The 15243-nt window shown below is 35.6% G+C and overlaps 2 protein-coding genes across 16 annotated transcripts in view; one reads left to right on the forward strand and one right to left on the reverse strand.

Annotated features, from left to right (window-relative positions):
- The window catches only part of LOC126926219 (AMP deaminase 2), a 33266-nt gene extending 21297 nt beyond the window's left edge, over nucleotides 1-11969 (forward strand). For 11 of the 15 annotated variants that reach the window (XM_050742429.1, XM_050742425.1, XM_050742422.1 and 8 more), the window contains 10 exons: nucleotides 5116-5269; nucleotides 7034-7220; nucleotides 8546-8895; nucleotides 9048-9245; nucleotides 9331-9626; nucleotides 9698-9824; nucleotides 9909-10072; nucleotides 10157-10451; nucleotides 10554-10664; nucleotides 10757-11969. In XM_050742429.1, the coding sequence (XP_050598386.1) occupies nucleotides 5116-5269; nucleotides 7034-7220; nucleotides 8546-8895; nucleotides 9048-9245; nucleotides 9331-9626; nucleotides 9698-9824; nucleotides 9909-10072; nucleotides 10157-10451; nucleotides 10554-10664; nucleotides 10757-10927 (2053 nt within the window). In that variant the 3' untranslated portion in view covers nucleotides 10928-11969. Of the gene's footprint in view, nucleotides 1-173; nucleotides 629-709; nucleotides 2927-5115; nucleotides 5270-7033; nucleotides 7221-8545; nucleotides 8896-9047; nucleotides 9246-9330; nucleotides 9627-9697; nucleotides 9825-9908; nucleotides 10073-10156; nucleotides 10452-10553; nucleotides 10665-10756 lie in introns of those variants that run through there. The other 4 variants (XM_050742434.1, XM_050742436.1, XM_050742437.1 and 1 more) reach the window with 3 other exon arrangements.
- Nucleotides 11970-12736: 767 nt separating this feature from the next.
- On the reverse strand, nucleotides 12737-14611 carry LOC126926226 (UDP-xylose and UDP-N-acetylglucosamine transporter). Its single transcript, XM_050742455.1, has 5 exons — nucleotides 14462-14611; nucleotides 14073-14289; nucleotides 13683-13997; nucleotides 13271-13422; nucleotides 12737-13187 (listed from the first exon to the last, which is right to left on the reverse strand). Exons 1-5 carry the CDS (start codon nucleotides 14536-14538, stop codon nucleotides 12941-12943), a joined length of 1008 nt encoding a protein of 335 aa, XP_050598412.1. The 5' UTR covers nucleotides 14539-14611; the 3' UTR covers nucleotides 12737-12940.
- Nucleotides 14612-15243: the final 632 nt, after the last annotated feature.

Below are 15243 nucleotides of genomic sequence, written 5' to 3' on the forward strand. Positions count from 1 at the left end.
TTCGGATATCAGCGTGTTTGCCTTTGGCAGACGGTTTTACGTTTGGACAGAATACCGTGCAGTAAAAAGAGCTGTTCGAATGTGCGTCGATCAGCGATTAAGACGATCGCGATTTAACGTTAACTTTCTCGAGAAGAATTTATTCTCCTGCTGATTTTGCCGTCAATTTTTAGTACCACGTGTTCGCACGTTTTCCACATCTGGGTCCCTCAATTGTAAACTGGTTAACGTTTAACCAGCTAACTAGACGATCGTTTGACGAGACACAACGCGTTATGGATGCGATGTGAGCTTAGAACGAGGGCAAACGTAAATTAAAATCCGCCGGAAAGTTCACCTCGAGACGAAACGAACGACCAAGTTCACGATGAAAACTGATAATAAAATGTAACGGATAAGGAAACTGGAATATCGTTGTTTGCTTTGTCGAGTTTTGCGCTAAGTAAAGAAAAGAGAAATGAAAAAGCATGCGACAAGAAAGGAACATTTGCTTATGAGAACATTTCGTTTTTCGGACGCTGTCAGCGTGCATGCAACAGACGTAAAATACGAGAGAAGGATCGTGTAACATGTTCGCTGGTGCGAACGAATCAAAACGATGGCTCAGGGATAATAGGATACTCTTGAGGTAAATTAAAATGCCGTCATCATGATTGCTCACACCTTTTAACCCTTTCAGGACGGGGCTTTAAAGATAGGCGAAGAATCACCATTTTTTGTATTAGCCTGACAGTTTCTCTTTCGCGTGTGAATTTTCGAAGAAATCGATGATACGAGATCCGACGAATCAGTCGGTTTGCTATGTGTTTCTTGTACACATGGTACGAATATTCTTTTTGGATCTGGCGAGTGATTTTCATCGGTCTTCGTATGAAACGAAAAGTATTAAGCTGTGCCAGACGTTTCTTTCGTTTTATCAGGAAATAATAGATGCACGGCATTTTCTGTTATTTCGTCGAATTCCGTATGATCCAGCTTGTCCTACAGCTACCATTACCACGAAAGAATAGTAAGAAAACAGTAAGTAACAAAAGTAGTAATAGAACAAAATGGATCGTAACAACGTAGCTCAACGAAATAATACAAAACAGAAAATGAGACTTTTGGGGCAATCTAACAGTTGGCTTGGATAACGAACGATAAGATTGCAGATCTGATCGTTGAATTATGCCGTCTGACGACGCTTTTCGTTAATTGCGGTTGAAAACAGCGGAAAGATGAATTTAAGACGTTTCACCTAAACCTTTATAAATAGCAAGACGAATTGAGCGAAGGGCTATTTCCTAGCGTCGGTCTATGCGGATTTTTGAAGAAATTCAGAGTACCTTACGTACGTTCGCCGTTGCAGCGCAGCGATGACGCAACTGCAGAAAAAATGGTGATTTCTCAGGAGACGAAGCGAACGAGTTTGTTCGTGCGGTAAAACTTGTAATTAAATAACGGAGGAAATGTTTTACAATGTCGAGATAAACAACGTGGTTCGCATTCTCTCTGGTTTTACTTTTAGCTATGTTTACGACACAACTTACGTCGTTATTGCTACGAAGCGCGTTAGCTAACGACAAATATTTCAGTAGCGACGTTGCTCTCATCCACCGGTCAACAACGTTCGGAAAATTATGAAACTTTAAAGGAGTGTCCAGACGATCGATATTACCGTCAATATTTAAGGTTCTCAACGATATCGTACGTGGGAGACGCTGCGGATGATCGATATGCAAGGTGTTTGCTGTCCCAGTTTTGTTTTCCCGGCCAGACGCTGTCTGTACACGTTCTACGGGCCGAGATAAGAAAAAAAAGTTATATAAACGTACGCCATTGGAAGCATCGTTAAAGAGTTATGAGAAAAAAGAAAAGATATAAGCAACGAGCGGTGACGAACGTGCATTACCACGACCCAAGGTATTAATAGACGAGAAACGTTTACAGCTGATACTAGCCAGAAGCTATCGTGATTCTCGTACGACTTCAAGTACAAGTTCGTTTCAAGATGTTCGGCATTCCTGTCAATACGAGATTGGCAGCGGTGAAAGATCGAATTTATTACCCTTTGAAGTTCCTGGTTTATTACTCGTTGGAGTTGCGGTTAAAGAAGTACATATTATGATACCTTCCGACTACCACCACATGCAAATATTCCTGATCTATTGCTACTTTATACGGTAATAAAGGAAGTTCGTTAAGGTAAGGCTGGTTTGCTGGGTCATTTTATCTCGTTTCATTATCCTTTTTCTCTTTTTTCCGTTATGACCCCATGACGAAGCTTCCAACGATCGGTCGATCATCCGTTGCGACGATAACTGACAAATCATGATTTTAGGCTGATCGAGATCGAACGTTCCGAACTGTTCTGGTTTCGCGATGATGCGGTGTGTAGCGGCACAGCTGTCTTCGCGTGGCGAATCTTTGAGAGCTTCACTCACGGGATTCTACCGGTGGAAAGTATCAGGTTGCCCCAAAAGTTTCTTTCGTTTTCCAAGGAAATGATGGATGCACACGTTCCTCGCTTTATATTATTTTATCGAGTTGTGTGTGGTCCATTTTGATCATACGATAGAGATACGTGGAAATATCAGAGATAATACAACGTACGACACATAGAGATAAAGCAAAACGTGTTGTGCATTTATTATTCCCTTAGAAAACGAAAGAAACGTGACTCAAAAACTCTACGAATCTTGAACGACGTCGTGTCGTTGTTGAAGCAGATGTGCGATACGTTTATCGACGTTTTTCCCTTATCCTGACCTATAGGATATATCGACAAGGTTGGAAAAAACAAGGACGCCCTGTATATCGCCGGTACAATATCGAGAAACTTAAATATTGACAATAATATCGATCGTTCGTACTCTCCTCTATAATGGAAAGATCAGCTATGTCTGAGACTAGCGATGCGTTTACTTCGAAGTTTACGAATTTGCAGGTACGTCGCTATTGCGCTGAGACGGCGATATCAATTTTGTCGACAATTCCCATAGAATTGTTGCGACAATTACGGTTATCAACTGCGTTAAAATTGTCAATTACACGTACGTCTAGGCTTTGTGGTTTCTCTGTCTGTTTTATGGTCTGTATTTAATTTCGACCATAGTTCGATTCTCTTTTTCCGCTGTTCTCGGTAAAATTTGTATCTTTTCTCAACGATACCAACGAAGAAAGACAAATTTTCCCCGCTTTGTAACCTATATATTATTAATGTATACGTAGATTATCAGCTATTAATTGTTTTACATTCTAATTGCTCTTATCTCATTAATTACTTGACTCGATACATTTTATCGCTATCGTACGTTCTAATATTTTATTACACCGCGTTATCCGATCGAACGCACTTATTTTACCATTTCATTACCATTTGTCTTATCGTTTAAAAATTCGGCGATCGTAAAGCGAAGGAAACTCGAAGTTCCACGCTACGATACGAAAATTTCAAGTACATTATAAAAGTTGATTGCGATTTACATGGAAGCGCACAGCCAGAAATTCTGCTTTAAAGGAAACTCAATCGCCTAAAGATATTGAAATATTCGAGTCATATTATATAAATACGGCGCATACCCGTCCTGAACCGGTTAAACAGACACGACAGGTTCGATGCATCTAATTTAAATACGTTAGCGTGTGCCCAATGACTTTTCTTTTCTCGTTCGATAGCAACGCTGATCTTTTACATTTACTTTTTACTTTTAGTTCAATCGTGATTCATTTTTTCATCGTTATCTTTCTTCGTGGAGCGAAGACGAAATGCGAGGACTTTGTTCCGTACCAGGGCTTCTTAATCTGTAGGTCGCGACCCCGTGTTACGCGAGTTACGTAACAGGATTACGGGGTCGTCGAAATTTTGCGAAATGCCACAACGTATCAGTGAAATGAACAATACCGATCGTTCGTCGTCGAAAGATCGAGAAGAATTCCGCCAGTTATTAATCGACATAGATACGAACCATCGGCTTTTCGAAAAATCCTTCGAATGGATCTTTTTTCTTTTTTCGAATTAGGGCAGAATTTTAAACGATTTCCAAAATGGTTTTTAACGCTCGTGTAACGTTTTATTCTACGTACCTGTCGCGAAACCACGCGTAAATAAATACGCAAATTTAATTTTGTCCCGATAAGTGGTAACGAGCGATAAAATTATAGACACAACGGAGAATCGTTTGAACTTAAACTTTGATCTAGTCGCCGATTAACGTTTTGTTCGTGCGTTTATTCTATGTACCTTCTGGTCTGTATAATCGGGGTCGCGAATAGGGAAAGTTTAAGAAGCGCTGTTCTGTACGAACGATAGTTGAGAATCGCGATGTTCGAATGACGTAGGCTAGCCAGCAACCATTTAAACGTAGCTTAAAGTTCCAATTTGTCTGGTTAGAAGTGTGCTAATGGTTTGTCACTGGATCGATTCAATTTATGGAACTGTACAGGGTTCGTAATTCATGGTACGAATGGGGCCAGGCAGATTCCATAGCCGAAAACAACGAAATTTCGTTGGAGGCTTCGATTTCCTTTTGGAGGATCAAGTTTGAGCATACGTCAAGACGCGCGTGAATTTTCATCCGCGCTGTTAATCGTCGACTGTTCGTCGCTGCGAGAGAATCGTCAGAGGACGACCACGTATTTCGTACATTGTACGGGATTCAAAAGCAGAGCAGCAATGTGTCGGTGCTGGCGAAAGAATTTTATTAACAGCGAGGCAGGCAAAGGTTGTTTGCTGGCGTGCCTGATTCCGATTTCGTAAAAAATGTCGTGCTTTTTCGTAATACTTGGTATGGTAATACGACGTTGAAAACGTACGTTTCCATAAAATTTAGCGAGCATCCAAAAATTCAGCGATCCTTCCAAGAACGCGATCAACTTTTTGTTTACAACGTAACAGCACCTGTATCTCGTTGGTTGATCCTTAAACGATAACCCGATGCAAATAACTCGATTTCTGTATAAAGTTCTTTATGTGCTCGTTATTTTGTATCAATTTTTCACAGATTAGCCGATACAGCTAATATATATCAGCATGTGTTGTATCTCGTAAAAACTGTCGACGCTTGTTCGTTCGATCGCGATTCAGGCTTGTACGTTTGTACGAGTGAAAAAATCATGTTTAGAGTGTTCTTACAGAGCTGCCAAGGATTTAGAGGAACGTCGTAGCCATTATGAACCATCGCTCGGGCCCGGTGTTCCCGATGACGTCGATCATATCTTCAATCTCGAGGAAAATGACTTCGTGCCACATTTCCAGAGGGTCTCCATATCCGGCGAAGATACTTCCGGGGTACGTTAAGACCGAATCAGACAGTAGTCGTTTGACTAGTTACGACTATTGCTGACTGAATGACAAAGTTACGATCGTTGGACGTACTTTTGGTTCTTCCAGTTTCCAACCGTGTCTTTATTAATAGAACACTTGCGTTGTTTTTTTAGAAAACGAAAGCAACTTGTACGACAACCTGATATTAGATGCACGTATCTTTCGTCGGTGAAATAACAGTTATATTAAAAAGAAAATAAATAGAACGGTAAATTTCTTTTGGACATCGAAGAACTGGAAACTCGCCTCTCTCCAAAACTGTCATACGCTTTCAAACACAACGATCAAACGCGTTCAACGACAGATTTCCAAGCGAAACTGCAAAAAGATTAATACGCTTTGCTTTCAACGAAATACCGTTACCGATTGATTTTGTCAATTACTCGTCGAGATATTACGTCGTTCCGTATTAAGTGCTGACCCATATTAGGTACAGCTGCGTTGTGTTTCGTTTGAACGTTCCGCGAGCATTCCACGCCACCTTTGGCGGATCTGAACCAGGAAGAACCGCAAATGCGTCCAATCATCGTGAAAGCCAACGATTATAATCGTCTTGAAATACGATTAATCGTTTATTCGTTACTTTCTATTCGTATGTTCCATCTTCTATTTCAAGCAAACGTAACTCGGCTAGATTATACCGTATTGTGGTCGAGCTTTTACGAGCAGCTGTCGATTATCGTTACTTCGTTGTCACGTGTTGTAACGGATAGAACAAATTGATCAAGTCCACGCGTAAAATCTGTGTTACGTAGAAGATTATGCTTTTTTGAGATTTCTACGAGAGGAAGCCTTAAGAGCGCGCTGCCTTACGTGGGAAACCTCTGTTACGATTTCTCTCTTCCGTAACCAAGCCTCTGTTTCATTATTTTATAAGAAGCTCTTTTAATCGCTACACGATCGTATTGTACGATGCGTAACGATCTAAACATCGATTTTACGTTCCAACGAAATGAACATGGAAGAATTAGAGTGGTGATGCGACGAAGAATATTAACGACAATTGTAAAAAGAATCGACGATTTATTGAATTTCGTAAAAGTAACGATACGGTATACGGTATACGATATACGATATACGATGCAGTATGTACTTTTAGATACAAGATAGAAGCTCGACGAAATCGTAGAAAAGATTTTGATAATGTATACACGCGTAATCGATACACGTATTTATGTTTCATTAATTATTTAATCGGTCGAGAGCGTTTGATTAATCGCTTTAGCGATATCACGCTAGCTACGCTTCGAAATTAAAATTTCAAGTTAAAATCTTGGAAAATATGGTAAAGTTGAAAGCATCTCGGATTATATTTATCGTTTATATCGAGCCGAAATTTCGAAAGTCGAGAATACGATACGATATGTCGGTGAACTGGTCCTGATATCGGTTACAGCGATACGAAGCCAAAAATACCGTGTCATTCGAAAAAGTCAAGGTAACCTCGTGGTATCTTATCGAAAAAAACAACTTTTTGGGCATTTTTTATACGGCGGCTTGTAGCTGACGAAACATCGATTGACTTTTATTTGGAACATCGGATTTTGTCAGACCATCGGAAATAGCCAAAAGATTTTGACCACGGTTAAATGGCACACCCTCTGTATAATTTTATATAAAATATCTGACACGTTTTTAAAGAAATGCAGACGGAAGCGAAAGGAAGTAACTTTGGTATATCGTTTGTATAAAGTTGCAAAACCTAGCTAAAACATCGTACGTTTGCAGGTACCCTTGGAAGATCTGCAGCAAGCGTCGCAGATGTTGGTTCAGGCACTGGCAATACGTGAGAAATACATGAATAATTCCAAACAGAGCTTCCCTTCTATAACATCGCGATTTCTACGCAGCGTCGATAAGAGGCCAGTGAACAGCGACGACGAAATTCAGCACGATGATCGTAAAGCCATTGCAGGTATTTATATTTCAAATTCATAGAGTACTAGCTTCTTAACGCCTGACGATCTTTCTCTTATCGAATCCCCCCTGTACGTCTTGTACGTCAAGTAATGTTCTCGACATCTTAAATGTTCATGACGTAAAGTTGCTTTAACGTATTGTTTCTCAAGGTAAGAAGTGGCAGTTGAAAGCGAAATCGTGGACGTTTGATCCGACGCATACATGGATGCACTGATCGAAGACGCACCTCTGAAAGGTCCTCCTCCCTTATTATCCTTCTTATCCTTTGTTTCAAACCCACTTCAAGCACTGGTTCAGACACAGATTGGCCAGTACAGTAAGCGGGTAACAAGGAATTTAGGCTATCGTTCAAGTCACCGACTACGGTTTACCCATATCGGATTTGTCAGCGACACCAAATTTCACCGACGATAGCTTTGGCTGGCAACAGCTTTAACCGACTGACGCTATTACCACAGGGAAATGAGAGAAGATTTTTGACTTGAATATGTAGGCTTATTGCTGCAGATAATTTATAGATTAAAAATATCAATTGAAATCCAATACAGAGCATAAGCTGAACTAAACGAGTTTTGATTCGAGTTCAGTAAATTTATGTTTGATTTAAAACGAGCCAAGTTTGAATAGATATAGTATATACGATACGTTCCACTGTGCGTCGCAAGAGAAATTTCGTCCAAACGAAGCAGCAGGTGATAAACTTGGCAAGCGTCCCGATTCTAACGCAAACGTGACAAGTTGCTAATGAACTCCATTAAAGAGACGCATCCGGTAAATTTAGCGAAAGAAATGCTGTTCCGTTCTCCTATTTGGCCGGAAGATCTAACAGTTCGGATGTACTTGGCTGAACCGTTTTACTGTACCACTGGTCGTTTGCGAACGGGCAGATTATTTAGTAGTACGTTGTTTACTTGTTACTTGCCACTTGACTGGCTGTGTCTGAACCAGCTTTAACCCTGCTGCGATCATTGAATCTTGCTTTCGAACAACTTCAATGGAGAAAGACATTTCAACGTACAAATAAAAAGAGAGTGAATAATGATTTTTTAAATATTTTCCTCAGATTTGAGAAATGCTCTCTAACGATAGAAAGATAGAACTGGATCTGAAATGATCCAAAGGACGTGCAGCAGGGTTAGATCGTATCATCTTACGTAGCACACGTAGTTGCTTTTCTGTCCATGTATCGATGCGTATAAAAACGTAGAAATTTTCCAAAGAATAAATGAAGTTCTGTATTACCTTGCAAGTAATTGCATATCGTAACTCGAGGTGAACGATGTTTTAATATTTGTCCTCCCTAAACAATGTTACTATTAGATCATCCTGTGCACGCACCTGCATCTCGAGGAGATCCGTGGCAATGTGAATTTCCTATGGCAAAGAATTACATAATTGCTCCCGTTAACGGTGTCTTCAATTTGTACGCTAATGAGGAAGATTTAGCTAATGGGAAGCCAGTCCCTTACTCGTATCCTGACTTAGCCACTTTTGTCAGGGACATGAACCTTCTTTGTACGATGATCGCCGATGGTCCATTAAAATCTTTTTGCTACAGAAGACTGAGTTATCTTTCGTCAAAGTTCCAACTGCATGTGTTACTGAACGAGCTTAGAGAACTTGCCAGTCAAAAAGCAGTCCCTCATAGGGACTTCTACAACATCAGAAAGGTTAGTATGGCAGATGTATTTAGCCGGATGTACTTACAACTTACAACTAGCAGCAAACAGATTATATTACGGATTTACATCATGAACGTTTTGAATACCGAAGAGATAATATACTTTTAAGTAGATTGAAATGTTTGTTCTATTAACTTCAGGTTGATACCCATATTCATGCAGCATCTTGCATGAATCAAAAGCATCTGCTCAGATTTATTAAGAAAACCTTGAAGAATCACGCAGATGAAATCGTCACGTACTCCAAGAACAAAGAAACAATGACTTTACGGGAGGTATTTCAATCGATGAATCTGACGACTTACGATCTCAGTGTTGATATGTTGGATGTGCATGCGGTAAGTTTCTATTGATATATCATAACGTATGGGAAGATAAATTTCAGAATAAAATATTTACCCGGGCGTTTCCTTTTTCTTTCAGGATAGAAACACGTTCCATAGGTTCGACAAATTCAACGCCAAATACAATCCAATCGGTGAAAGTCGCCTGCGTGAAGTGTTTCTAAAAACGGATAACTATTTGAATGGTAAATTTTTCGCAAGAATAATCAAGGAAGTCGCCAGCGATCTCGAAGAATCCAAGTACCAAAATGCGGAACTACGTCTTTCGATTTACGGCAAAAGCCCAGAAGAGTGGGATAAATTAGCAAAATGGGCAATTCAAAGCGACGTATATTCGGACAATGTGCGCTGGCTCATTCAGATTCCTCGGCTTTAGTAAGTTATTTAGCATATATTCGATTAATATTTCAGCTAAAATCATTCTAATATCTGCCGTTTCCATTTAGTGACATTTTTAAATTGAACAAATTGCTGACAAATTTCCAAGAGATAATGAACAACATATTTCTTCCCCTTTTTGAAGTAACGAATGACGCTAATTCTCACCCAGAGCTACATAAATTTCTCCAATACGTAAGCAGATTTTTAATAATAAACGTTGATAATATTTGGAATTGGTTTGGTATTTTAGAATCATCGATACTATCATCGTTATAGGTAATAGGATTTGATTCAGTTGATGACGAGAGCAAACCTGAAAATCCTTTATTCGATAAAGATGTCTGTCCACCTGCGGAATGGGATGATGTTGAAAATCCTCCTTATGGATATTATCAATACTACACTTATGCCAACATGACCGTTTTGAATCATTTTAGAGCGTACGTATACGCTTTCTGCGACTAGTAATTGGCGTTGGCTCTTTGATTAGACAAACATTTGATATAGAGTATATTATTTATTAGGGAACAAGGTTTAAACACCTTCGTCCTCAGACCTCATTGTGGCGAAGCTGGTCCCATTCAACATCTTGTTTGCGGTTATATGATGGCAGAAAATATCTCTCATGGTCTTTTACTTCGAAAAGTGCCAGTATTACAATATCTATATTATTTAGCACAAATTGGGATTGCAATGTCGCCTCTTAGTAATAATTCTCTTTTCTTAAATTATCATCGTAATCCATTACCCGAATATTTAGCAAGAGGATTGTGCGTAAGTCTTTCCACGGATGATCCCCTTCAATTTCACTTTACCAAGGTCAGCATGATGTAAAAATCGTCCGTTTATTCGTTCGAAATATTTCTCGCTTACGCCTCTTTTATTTACGTTATCTAAGTTGATAATGATATCTTTTTATAGGAACCGTTGATGGAAGAGTACAGTATTGCTGCACAAGTATGGAAGCTTAGTTCGTGCGATATGTGTGAACTAGCGCGTAATTCCGTGCTTATGAGTGGTTTTCCACACAAGGTATGCGTTCTACCATAAGGTTAGATATAGTTATAGGCTACTCATAAGGTAAACAAATTAACACCATATAACCATTTTGTCTTACTTTATAGAGTAAACAATACTGGCTTGGGCCAAATTATACAAAAGAGGGTGTGGCCGGTAATGATATTACGCGAACGAATGTACCGGATATTCGGGTGGCCTATCGATACGAAACATTAGTCGACGAATTGTCGAATATTTTTAAAGTTGTCGAAAAACCCGAAGCCGTTCCATTTTAATCCATAGCTATAGTACAAAAGATCCTTGAACTAATATAACAATTATTCTACAATCACAAAATAGTATTTATAAAATTCGACGAAACTGCGACGAGAATTATTTATAAAGTGAATCTTGTAACGTAAATAATTATGTGATGTATGCTAATAATTGTTGTCAACTTTTAATGATACTTCTGCAAAAAGTTTCTTTTGTTGGTTATCAATTGGATATCACTCGATAATGTATATTACAATAATGTTAATTGCATGATTTATACGTGATAATTTTCCCTTTAAGATGTTTTGATAGAGAAAACAAGGTTATTCTTAAGAGTAAATGTATAAACACTAAGTTATAAGAAAACGTCTTTCACTCAGGTTCCAAAATTTTAATGTAAAACGGGGAGAAATTAATCTCAAATTTTTCATATACGTTGACCAATTTAAAAATAGTTAGATATTAGATGAAATTCCAATTTCAAGTGTTACTAATCTTTATTACATATATGTATGTGAATTAAATTAGAATTGAGTATCGTATTAACTTTGTGTAAAAAAATGTAAAATATTACAAAGCAGCAATTCATTTCTCATATTTTAGTCATATAAAGATATGTCAGTTCAGTTTTTTCAATTTTAACGTTATTTACTTACCTTTTTGTACATTTATACAGAAATTGTGTATTTGTTTTTAAAAAATATATTTAACTCGAATGTGGATAGTTTATTCCTGAAGTAATATTTCTCTGTATAATATTTATATATTTTTCATCTTTATTAATATTAAATTGAAGGCACTAAATGTAGTACCTCTTGTAAAATAATTAGATTTATAGCAAACATAAAATTTATTTTCAGATCATTATTATGTAATCATTTGCTCCTTCGTTTTTGAGACAACTTTGTGATGAACGAGCTTTTACTGGCAAATATATGATGATATATCAACATTCGTAACGAATCCTAATATTGAATATAAATTGTTGCTAAATAGAAATGGTGTATGTATTGTATAAGGTATATCTTATAAAACAAAAATATACTTGTACCATCAAAATAATGTTGCGTTTAAACTTAAAATATTTTATATCCCATGAAAACATTCTTGGATAATGCCACAAATTTAAAAACTTATTGATTTTACGAAATAAACCATATTCACATAAGTTACCGAAATTATTACTGAACTATTTATATATATATATAAATAGTTTTTTAGTAATTAAATATTTTGTAGATAAACAGTTTTTTTATCTACAAAATTATAATTAATAGTGCAAATAACATATATATTTGTTACATAGTTTAGATTTGATGATTTTTATGACGTATTATATACATTACAGAAAATGTAGAAATAGCACTGTCACAAATGACTTCACATATTCTTCTTAAGTAGAGAAAATATATACATCTTATATGCACCCGTTTTATACTTATGTAGTTTAAGATTAGGGCTATAAATAAATATAACAAATATAAAAACTAGTTATTTATTTCTTGCAAATTTTTCATCCATTTTGATATTATAACTTTCTAATCTGATCGCTTTTTTAAATTAACGATTAGATTATAGATTGTAGAAGGTTATGAAATTTATTTGCGCTATAGAATTATCAAGTTATAGATATATAAGATTCATAGAAATCATGTCCGTAATAACAATTTTCTATTTATATATCTAAAATATTCAAATTACTTCAAATTGTTTATTCATAAAAAATTTCGTTTATGTAAAATAAAGAAACGCAATTATGGGAAAATAATGTATGTACTTATTATGTTTTCAGTGATATCCGTTATAGACAAATAGATTTCACAAGAAAATAGAGAAAAATCGTCTTTATTTCTTAGTTCTAATAGATGTAACTTGAAAAAAACAAAAATGATTCTTTTTCTGTTTTCTTATTGTTACTATTATTACATTCATTCATAAGGCATTTTATTCGTTATTATATCATCTATCTATGTTCGTTTTGCTTTGTACAGTTACATTAAACAACATATGACAATATCTAACAATTTTATTTATTATTGGGCTTTTTTAATCTTCTCCGTAGATCGCAGACTTTCCATAATTTTTGGTAATAATTCTGTAAATATTACTGTTCCTAGAAAGACTAAAATTGTACCAATCCAGTGGTACAGTGTGAAAGGATTTTTAAAATATATTATAGAAAAGATTAGAGATAAAAATTTTCGTAATGTTATGACTAAAGTCACTGTCAGTGATGTACATTCTGCTGTTAATGTAAAAACGGAACTAATGCACACATATCTAAAATTATTGTCAAGGATTATAAATTATTAAAATTCGATTGTATATACTAATTACATATCTAAATATTAGTGAAAGGATACTGTGTGAGAACATTTCCTATAAGATATAGAATTAATTTTGGCATTTGTAGATTAATAGTTGATATTTTTATTGGATCTGATGCTAGAGCATACATGAAATGATCCCAGATATTAGGAGCCAATGTTAAGAAAAATGGTAGAGGTAGTAAATGCTGAAATCAGATAATTAATTATATATATATATATATACACATTATTTATATTATTTACTACATATTATATCCAGTTTAAATGTATACACTCTATATAAACACTTTGGAAGAGAATCCAAATTAATCAAGTTTCTCTATTAAATGAAACAATTCTAATATGAAGACCTTTTCCATATTTTTAATAATTACAGAAATAATGCTGTATGTATATTTAAACTGAACATATTCTATAAATTTGTAAATGAGATAGGGAATTATACCGTGTAGTATAAAGCTTCTCTTGGATTTTTTCCATACTTTTTATGCAATACTTCTTGATAGATACCCATTCTTGCAGATACAAATAGTGCAATTGTCAATAATGATATACCTAATATCCACCAAAACAAATCATCCCATGGTGTTGTAGGTACTTGTTCTACATTCTTGGCTCGCAAAGATTTAATTTCTTTGCCGCTAACAATAGTACAAATAGCAATTCCAAGGGTTATCATAAATACTGACAAATATTTACTAAAAACATATCTCTTCTTTAAAATAATGATACCCATGATCATATTAGCTATTAGAGAACCCTAAAATTATTGAATATAAACAATAATTGCTTGGGAATTCAAATTTTGTAATATACTTCATATTTAAATACTCACAGCTCTGAATATCATATGTAATGGCATGGGTATATTAAAATCAAATGCGTAATTATTACAAACATTTGCAATAAAAAACATTGTCACTAATATAAAGTAATCCTTTATTCCTATATTGGGCTTTACAGTCCCACATTTTGAAGTAAATAAAAATCCTTCTATCGATATAAAAAGGAACTGTGCAAATGTAATAAGATTTCCACTGCCTGGATCATCCCTGAAAAAGTAATTATTTTTATTTTGTCCATAATAGGTAATGTTTGATTTGATATTTCACAATTCTAATTTATATCGTTATGAAAGATGCAAGTTGTTATGTCAATAACTTTGAGAGTAGTATATAAAGATGATGTATAGAATATATTTGAAAAACAAAATGCAATACTAACTTAACAAGAAGTTCCAGGAAAACGACGTTGCTACAACAACCGAGGAACACGCACAATATCGCAACAGTTGCACGCATATTTTATTGTTTAATAAATATCACAGAGTTTAACCTAAAACCATCAGGCGATAGGACGCTCCTTTGTATTACCAGAAGTATTACTATTCTACCACGAAATTATGTGAAACGTGTTGCCTAATAACTGGTTAAGTTATCAGTAAGTCACGATACATAATAATCTCACATATCGTTTAAACGTCACATAATTTCTTCTATATATATAGAAGAAAATAAAGAATGCAGTGTCAGTACATATGAAGGACTTTATTTATTTCATGGTCGTATACAACTAATACGACCGTAATCTCTAATAGTCTCCATACGTACTATAACTTAGTAGCCTAATATAAGTTATGTATCTTATATAAGATACGTCTTACGCAATAAATGTTCAAATCTATGTACAGCGAGAAATTTTATTTCTTATTTTGAATAAATAAAATTGTTTTCTACCGGAAAATAGTGACGATAGCTCTTGTTGTATTACCAAAGTTCTTCTTAGGTATAAACAATATTAAGGTATTGAAATCCGAAGGATGAAATTCAAAAATATAGATTCGAAAGGATTCAAAGGTTAAAAAGAGAATCGGCCGCTTTTTCTAAATTGTATTAAATAAAAATCATGTTGAAGAAGACTGTAAAAACAGAACATAGAGACTGTATAAAAAAACTAATATTTGAAGCTGGCATAAAGAGCGAAATTATTATTATAGAAATATACTA

The sequence above is a fragment of the Bombus affinis genome, chromosome 17 (assembly GCF_024516045.1).
Source record: "Bombus affinis isolate iyBomAffi1 chromosome 17, iyBomAffi1.2, whole genome shotgun sequence".
In the NCBI taxonomy this organism is placed as follows: Eukaryota; Metazoa; Arthropoda; class Insecta; order Hymenoptera; family Apidae; genus Bombus; species Bombus affinis.